General features: G+C 35.5%; 1 protein-coding gene across 1 annotated transcript; it reads right to left on the bottom strand.

Moving 5' to 3' along the window:
• Positions 1-1,891: 1,891 nt before the first annotated feature.
• Positions 1,892-9,586, bottom strand: f2 (coagulation factor II (thrombin)). The gene is made up of 14 exons (XM_007244907.4): positions 9,413-9,586; positions 9,139-9,296; positions 8,803-8,827; positions 8,166-8,237; positions 7,330-7,435; positions 6,990-7,120; positions 5,444-5,755; positions 5,061-5,168; positions 4,129-4,252; positions 3,854-4,021; positions 3,161-3,334; positions 2,898-3,076; positions 2,281-2,351; positions 1,892-2,139 (listed from the first exon to the last, which is right to left on the bottom strand). Exons 1-14 carry the CDS (start codon positions 9,486-9,488, stop codon positions 1,984-1,986), a joined length of 1,860 nt encoding a protein of 619 aa, XP_007244969.4. The 5' UTR covers positions 9,489-9,586; the 3' UTR covers positions 1,892-1,983.
• Between the last annotated feature and the right edge of the window lie 253 nt (positions 9,587-9,839).

Genomic DNA, 9,839 nt, shown 5'->3' with positions numbered 1-9,839 from the left:
ACTCCTGGTGTAAAAAAAATAATAATCAAGAAGTTCAGCTTGGTTTGATGGATTTTGATCATTCATCTTCCTCTTGATTATATTCCAGAGGTTTTCAATTTGGTAAAATCAAAGAAACTCAGAACTTTTAAATGGCCTTTATAATTTTTAAGGACTGTACATACACAGTATATTGCAACTACATTGTTATATCAAGGCACATGTTAAAAAATTACTGTTTACTATATTTAAATCTTCTGTATTTTAGCGAATAAGGGATTATTATTACATACATTAAATTATGGGTGGGTGTTGAGTTTGCATAAATTTGAAATCAGGGAAAATTCAATTTTTTTTTATTTGGATTTTATTAATGACAGCTTAATCCTTTACTGTTTTTAAAAACATATGTATGTGCTACTACTGTACACATATCCAGTGATGTCAGTAACGCGTTACTTAATAACGCGTACTCTAATCTGACTCATTTTTTTCAGTAACGAGTAATCTAACGCGTTACTATTTCCAATGCAGTAATCAGATTAAAGTTACTTATCCAAGTCACTGTGCGTTACTCTCTCTCTCTCTCCACCTCACACACACACACACACACCTCCGCTCTCCCCCAATCACACGCATCTCGCTTTCTCCCCTGTCTCTCTCTCTCGCGCTCGGCGTGTCTAGTTTCCTCCCATTCTCGTTTTTCCGCCAGTTCTCGGGCTCCCTATCTCTTTATAAAGGCGTTTTTTCCCGGCCGCGTCCCAATTCACTAGCCAGGGCAGCGGTCTGCACAGATCTGATTGGCATAGGAGAGTGTTTGAAGATTTACACTACACGTGATTGGTCTGCAAGTTTCCCGTGCCGCAGAGCGTGTATACCGTAAAGACAAGAAAAGTTCAGACGCTTTAAATGAACATTGTCAAAATTAAATCCTTCTCAGTAGTTTATCGGTTTGAGTCCGCATTGAACAACGTCTGGGTCCGGATCCGGACCGCAGTCCGCATATATGTGATCCCTGGGCTCGATCATATACACGGTTCTGTTTTATAATACCACTCCTTGCTGCCCTGCAGAGAACAACAGGTTCAATGTTCAGTTTTACAGTGTTAAATATGTCAGGTCAAGAAAGACTTTCAATATTTTATATTTCTTTATAAAAACAAGTATTTATGTTAAGTGAAATCAAGAAAGACCATATTTTATTTTTTATAAAAAAAATATTGATGTTAAGTTAATTCAAGATAAATGGTCTTTTATTTTTATATAAAAAACTTATTTTTTCAGGAAATAGTTCAACTTTAAATGTCTAGAGAAACATTGATGCTGTTAAAAATGCTTTTTCGAATAAAGGGAGTATTGGCAAAACTGGTTATAATTTTTATGTTAAGGCGGCGGGACGTGGTGTGTGCAGCTGCTTAAAGTAACTAATAAAGTAACTTGTAAAGTAACTTAGTTACTTTTAAAATCAAGTAATCCATAAAGTAACTAAGTTACTTTTTAAAGGACTAATCAGTAATCGGATTACTTTTTCAAAGTAACTATACCATCACTGCACATATCTAACTCTGTAATACTGTAAGGATATCTAACTTGACTTATACTAATCACGTTAAATGTTCACAGAAAAAAACAAACAAGTATGAATAAACTATTACAACAATGATATGATACACAAAACCCAAAACTTCAGTAGAAAAGTAACAGGAAATTTTACTGAGGAGAAGTATCAACTCTCAGCATGTAAACATACCCATGAAATTTCAAACCCTTAAGTTCACTTCTCCAAGTTTTAAAGTTAAACCCTCAGTTCAAGTATGTTAAAACTTAAAACTGTTCCCTATATTTTAGCTTTCTGTATTTTGGCAAATATGGGATTATTATTATTACTTTTATTAAGAAAAAAACATACCACTTTCAGATTAATCAACTTTTATTTGCACTTTTATTTCAGTTGGACAAATCCCAAAAAGAGACATATTTGGCTCTTGCATATTCATAAGGACATCAGTCATCATCTGCAGAATCTGATTTTTCAATGACCTTCCTCATCCAGCGGCGCATGCGGAACAGGTGGGTGTAAAATCCGTATTTACCATCCCGATCGCAGCCCTCACCCCACGACACAATACCAATCTGATACCAGCGATTGTCATCAGGATTCTGCAGATGGTAAGAGTGTATGTAGGATTTCAATCAAAAGTAACTTAATGTACTCATATAGAAACAATGATTTATATAGAAGTCCCCAGTGAAAGTCTGTAAATGTGAAAAGAATAGCATTAACAATAATCATCCTCTTACCTTCATTACAAATGGTCCACCACTGTCTCCTTCGCATGCATCACCTCTCTGTGTGTCCTCTGGGCTGTAACCTAAAAGAAAAGCACACAATTACAGTACAATTAATGCTATTTAAATTACACACTTCTGTACACAGTTAAAATATCCTTGTTTCAGGTAATGGTAGCTAGTGAATTTGTCTTTTATTTTTCTGTAAGATAATTTAGTTTGTTTCAAGAAATAACATAATGCTTATTTCAAAAATCCAGAATAAGAAAATATGCCTTCAATAATGCACAAGTACAAGATTGGTGATGCTTCAGCAATGACAGAAGACTAATATTAATTCTAATAATGGTTTTAAAATATTAGGAACCTAAGAATATTAAGTTTGAGATGTTAACTACTGAACGGTCATTGTAATGTTTATCATTGAAATGTTCTGATTCTTTGAGGTTAAATTTGAAAATTGTAATGATGTGAATAACTGCATAATGTTGTTACTGAAATGCAGAAATTTTCAGCTTCTTCTGGGACGAATGTAATGAGATTTGAACTCTTAATTTGTGAGCAGAAGTAAGTTAAAGTAAGAAGGTGGTACTTTTTGTTCACTATTACACAGGATTTCATTCCTTCACCTGCACAGAACATGTTGTCAGTGACACGGATTGAGGTAGACTTGCGACAGGTGTCCTGGTTCACAATAGGCAGGTGAATCTGCTGCAGCACTGCCGGCAGATTCTGTGGGTTTGATGTCCATGACTCCTTCAGGTTCCCCCAGCCTGTCACACGACCCTTGAAGCCCTCAGACATCAATCTATATACAGAACAAAGAGTTGGTATTTTTGCAGGTACTATTTTGAAATATAGAGCTCACACTACAAAAGAAAGGTTTTCTTACAAGTTTGCGACACTTTTGCTGGGCAGGCAGATAGGGTGGATTTCATTAGTGAAGGTGACAGGTTTCTTCATGTGCAGCAGAGCGATGTCCCTGTTAAGATTCTCCTTCCAGTTATATTTTGGATGAATAATGATCTCATCGATTGCCACAATCTTCTCAGTACCTCTCTCGTACCTGAATTATAAAGAAAACAATCAAGGTCTGTACAGACTTACTTTACCTTCACTACATGGGATAAAGTAGTGGGACACACGTCTTAATCAATGAATTCAGATGTTTTATTTAGTCACACTGCTAAAGATGTATACGATTAAGCACCTATCAATGGAGTCTGCCTTTATAAACTTTTCTAAAAGAATGGGCGGGTGTGAAAGGCTCTAAATTGAATTCCAGCTTGATACTGTAATAAGTTGATATCCTTCTAGATATTCCATGATCAAATGTGTGTGGAATTATTGAAATATAGATGTGTTTTGAAGTGTAAATGTAAAATTACACATTGTTTTTCTGACTCAGTAACTGCACAGCTCCAAACCTGTTGTTAGAATTGCAACAGGGGGGGACTAACAATATTAATTTATTTTGATTTAGAATAGAATGTGATACAGGCTTCTGTAGGTGTAATGTGTGGGTGTCCCAATATTTTTGTGCATACAGTGTATAGCTTTACAATTTTATTAGGAAGGAACTCACTTAGCACGATTGTGTTTTCCAAGGCGAACAAGAATATCATCAATGGTGAAGTTCTTGTTCCATGGTGGGTAAAGAATGCAGTGAGCTGCAGTGAGGATCCACTCATTACTGATCAAACTGGCTCCACACAGAAGCTCCTGAGGGCTACGCTTAAACAACATCACCTGCCTGTGGATCAAATCACATTACAAACACATCTTACAATAAAATCATTATGTACTGTGAGATTACCAAATAGGTAAATATAGAAAAAAATAGATATGAACTGTAATTACCATGGTGCACTTCCTACTTCAGCAGAAACACCTCCCACAATTCTTTTAGAATATGATTTGAGCAGTTCAACCTCCGTTCCATCTGCTTTACTTACTTTCTCAAATAGAGGGCGCACTCCACACTCTAAAATCAGACACAAGGACAAAATGAAATGATATAAGAAGAGCCAGACTTTAGCCATTAAAAAAAAGATGATGAACAGATCTAACTGAGATGATCCCTGAAAATAATTAACAGAGAAATTATTTAACAAAAGTAATCGAAGCTTAAGCTGGTTTCAAATCTTTTAAAATATGTCAGCTGTGCAAAACAAGTACATCTATTGCAAAACCTATATAAATACCGCTATTAATGTTGTAAAATTCATTAGTTTCAGCAGCATTTTCGAAGATGTATTTATTATTTTAGAAGAGTATTACATTTTAACAAAATCCTGTTGATTGCACAATGACTTGCAATAGGGAGAATGGTGTCTCAGTCATAACCACCCCAAACATAGAAAGGTTCCTAGCCGTCACAAGCAAACCGCATAAATCCTGTAATATTACTATTATGTGTGGACATGCTTCTTTTTATTGAGATATTGGTTCTGTATCTCTTAAATTGCAGATAAATGCATGTGTTCACCTGTCAGTGATTTTCAGTTTTCAGTTTGAAGGATGATGTTGCCCTAACACTCGCTCTACCGCCTAACAAGAATAAGGACACACTAAGTGGCACGGCCAAGGGAAAAATGGGAAAGGGCCTTAACCTTGCATCTAGTATGTTGACATGCAAATTTTAAGGAACAGAAACAAATGTCATGAACTTAATATCAGGTTATACTTACATGGACAGAAAAGTGACCAGTACTTTTAAATACCGGGTGGGCCCTTCTAAAAAATAGTGAACTGAGAATAAATACACCTCCTGCTATTGCTAAAATTTTTACCTTCTTCTCCTTGGCCGAAGCTGCGAGGGCTAAAGAAAGCAGTTCTTTTCTCTGTAGTGGTCCTCTTCCGATCAGAGTCCTGTTCTACCATCCCTACCAAGGGAGCATCTTAAAGACAAGAGAGAAGACATCTTGTTTGAGAAGTAAAAAAATGTTAATATTTTAATTTAATATTTTAGTAGACATTTGCAGTGTATTTAGTGTAATATGCATTTTTTAAATAATCATAGCAAGACACAAGCCAGGGTTATACATCTGCATCACACTGCAATATAAAAAAATGGGTGTGAGGTTAATTTGAGAAAATGGACAGCATTAATTTGGTGTACCTTCTTGTTGTGATCACCAGTAATAAAAGCACTTTTATCAGTACCATTGCTCACCACATAGCTCTAGGTTACAGTAATCGACAGTGATGGTTCCAGCAGCACTCTTCACATAGCACCATGGTCCCTCCAGATCTCCATCGGGGTTCCTGCAGTGGTTCTTCACTAGTTGTATATCTGGTTTGAACTCCTTCCCCACACTCAAAGCCTTCACCTTAGGCAAGTTCCACTCCAGGCAGGTGTGGCCACCCAGAGTCACAGACAGATCTCCAGTGTAAGTTTCTCCATTGCCAGCAATACATTTGGTCTTAGCATAGCGCTCCTCTATAGTCCCCACTTTGACGGTTGGAACTGGCTGCAAGGTCTCTCCTGCGGAACAGGGGAACAGCTGAAATATACCACTTCTACTGGTTGAACTTATAGACTAAAGTTATGGTTTATTGCACAAAATCACAGAAACAAATCCAACTGACAGAAATGTTCTTTTCAATGGTTTTTAAGTGTATTTACAGGAGATGTAAATATGTTTAATACTAAATAAAAAAATACTAAAACTAAAGCCAAAAACTAAATAATAATAGTCAACAAAATAAAAAATACAATAAAAATGTGCAAATTACATAAAACCTACAACATGTTTTCTTTCCAAGCTGTGACAGAAATTAAGCTACATTCTATCTAATTAAGCTACATCTATACCTGGATGTCCCCAAAAGTTTTCCTGCTCTAATAAAAATAAGAAAAAAATAAGAGACCACTTAAAAATTATGAGTTTCTTTGATTTACCTAATTAAATCAAGAGGAAGATGGATGATCACAAGCTAAGTTTTTGCACCAGGAGTGGCATAAAGTTATCCTAAAGCAGTGTGGAGGAGAACATGCCAAGATGCATGAAAACTTTTCTGAACTCTTAAAACTTTATAAATGTGAACTTGTTTTCTTTGCATTATTTGAGATCTGAAAGTTCTGCATCTTTTTTGTTATTTTAGTCCTTTCTTATTTTCTTCAAACAAATTGACAATATTTTATTTGGAATTTAGGAGAAATGTTTTCTATAGTTTTTAGAATAAAACAACAATGTTCATTTTACACAAACATATACCTATAAATAGCAAAATCAGATAAACTGATTCAGAAACTAAAGTGGTCTCTTAATGTTTTCCAGAACTGTGTATCTACAGTAGTTGTCTCACATTTTATCAATTGTACACACAGTACTGTTTAACTTCTACACCAAAGTCTTTGAAATAGAAATTATCTAAAGGTTTAATTGGAACCCAGTCAACCAGGGTGTAAGGTCATTTTTAGCTATACATCCCAATACAGTAAACGGTAAATGGAAAGCAGCATAATATTAAGTTTCAAAACATCACTGGCTGCTATAAAACCAATAAAGGAACTTAAATATAATATTACTAAATGTTTTATTATTTATTAAATAAAATTCTCAATGAAAACTCTAGACTAAGACTAACTACTGATATACTTAATGCCTCAAGACTGAGCTTAATATAAGAAACAGATGAAGCCCTTCACAGTTTGCTATATTATCTATGTTTGGGGTGTTCAGTGCTTTGAGTGAAGCATGCTTTAAGGTCAGTACCACATTTTGCCACTGCACATTTCTCCCTCCTGACAGTGGGGTCGCTGGTGAAGCACCAGGGTCCAGTAGGGCTCTTGTCTGGATTCCTGCAGAAGTTCTCAGGAAGTTTCAGCTGTGTTTGATTAATCTCACTGGAATGGAAAAACAATGCATTAAAATGGATCAAAAACTGTTTCACACTTCCAGTTTTCTCAAATCATTTTGACCTTTAATTTGAAATGAAAATATAATCTGTTTTTCAAACATACAAGTCTTTATGCCTTGAATACTATTTCCATGTTTTATCAATGACAACTACAGCTGTGAAGCTCAAGAGGTCTAGAGAAATAATTATACATACATGATTCTGTGGGGGAAGTTGCTTTTCCAGTATTGACAAGTCTTTCCAGATATAGTGAGGTTAACATCACCACTGTAGTGCTCACCAGTGTTGAGATAGCAGTGATCTGTACAGCACACAATGATCAACACATATATGAATACACGGCTCTACTAACTGAAGTAGTAGAAGTTGCCTTTATAGATTTTAGAGCATCAATGTTTCTTTATCTCAGAGCATCTTCACACCAGATTCCAAATCAATGTTGATGTATTTGATACACAGACTGCATCTCCCCAGACTCATCTTCCCATTGTGTGCACGTTTCATACAGCAGTATAAGCTTAACAGATATATTTCCCTTTGATTCTTGTATTTTTGTTGTATTATCGTTTATGATCTTTTTCTGTTGTTGAATGGATAAATATAGCTTTCCTTGACCTCCTATTTGTGGTCTAAAAGTCAAAACCATCTAGAAAATAGTTTATGTAAATAGTCTGGAACGTGGTTCGCGTGTTCTGGACTAGTGTATATCTGTACAGTTTAATTGCAGCAACATTGGTAGTTGTTTGAATCAAGGACGAATCATGTCCTCACCACAAACAAACTACAGAATGCAGAGTTTACATTTTTTACATACATGTAAGTGTGAACTAATATTTTGACACAGTTATTTATACTAATATACTCTTTTCATTCTCCACAGGAAATTAATTTATTTATATATTAATTTAACATAGATTATGTGCTGTACGCTGAATCCATCTCTAAATCTTATAAAACAGGCTGGTCAAACTGGGAATAACAACCATCTGTATACAATGGGTGCATTTTTTTTTATGAAATGTTGCCCTTACCTTTTTTATTCACACACGTTCTTACTTTCGAAATATTGTCTGGAGTCCTCTTCAAAGTGTTGCCATCACAAGCTGTGGAAGAAAGCAGTACAAAATAGATCTAAACAGTGTTGAGATAATCACGGTATGTTTATGCTTGCCCTGTTTTAATGAGTTTCCTGAACTTTCACTATTGCCATCACATTGTTCCAGAAACAGTTAAAGCTAACAAAACCATAAAAAAGATGGTAATGAGATTAAACTTCTTTATTTTCATTCAATTTTATGAAATATAAACATTATTTATATAAAGTGTTCCTTACATAACATTTCTGTCATTTCTGTGTCATTTTTCAATAGCTTATTATCACTGGCCTGGAACTAATATACACACACATTAAAGGAATACTGCAACTAACAAATGCTCAGGAAGCCTAATAGTACACTGCGTTTTTGTATTGTTCTTGACTGACATTAGAAACCCTTAGATTAAATAAAGTCCAGTTTAGGACTTTGATTTGGTAATTACTCAGAAGGAAAAAAAAACACTGGGGAACACTGCACTTTGCTCCTGGTTCAATAATGTATATTTACATTTCAAAATGTGGTCACTGCTGACTTTGCTGCCTACTGGGAAGTTTGTGGTGTAATGCCTTACCTAAGTATTTCTCCCAAAACTGAACCTAAAAGAAAGAGAAACCATTTTACAAAATGTTTAAATAAAACAAAATTAATCTACCACTTTCTGGAATGGTATGTCGATGAATGCAATAAACAAGACAGTAAACAATAATGGTGTCCACACACAGGCAATTTTCCCACAAGGATTAAGCTTGAGGATTAAGTTGTAGACTACATATTTTTGAAAGGCTTAGTCTAAGACTAATTAAATCCCTGTCTGGGAAAGTGACCTTACAAATGTTATGTTGAGAAGTATTTAATTTAAACAGGATTACATACGTCACATCATGTAGCAGAATTCAGCAGTCCTTACCGTTTTGTCACTTATCTCAAACACCTCTCGAGCCTCCTCATTGCTACAGATCTCCTCCACACACTCTCGCTCCAGATTTCCCTGCTTCAGCTCCTCTAAGAGTGTGTTTGCTCTCCTTACTCGGATAACCTGAGAAGCCCTCTTACTATCGATAAAAACTGACAAAAACGTACACAAGATTAACCGTCTACCTCCACAAACCTATTAACTCTATAGACACACCATTTTACATACAATATATTTGATACCAAAAGTATTAACATGGGTTTCTCACCATCATAGCACAGTGTAAGCTGGAGCACTTGGCTGAGAAGAAGTGTGACAAGGATCGGTGCTGGTACTGCTCCCATTCTTTTACAGGGACTACTGGAATCCTGAAAAGACCTGGAACATCACTGGAGACAAAGCCACAGAGCTGCTAGCAAGCCCCCAAAAACCTTCCACTGCTGCCCTCGAGTTAATATTGAACCAGTGGAGTTCAAAGAGAACAGAAAACAGAGATTGTGTGCAAGCTCATATCACTCTGATCACTGATTCATGATTCAGCCCTGATGTTCTAGAAATATCTAAGGACACTTAGGAACATTCATTATCAACCCATAATATGATATGAATGAAATAATAATACTAAACCAGTCACCAGTCATTTTCCTAAACAAAATGGACTTATATTTGTATGAAATCATAGAATAGCAGTATGT

Source organism: Astyanax mexicanus, chromosome 23, assembly GCF_023375975.1.
Source record: "Astyanax mexicanus isolate ESR-SI-001 chromosome 23, AstMex3_surface, whole genome shotgun sequence".
NCBI classification, from domain to species: domain Eukaryota; kingdom Metazoa; phylum Chordata; class Actinopteri; order Characiformes; family Acestrorhamphidae; genus Astyanax; species Astyanax mexicanus.
Note: the sequence above shows the minus strand (reverse complement) of the source record. Positions and strands in the feature narration are given on the sequence as shown.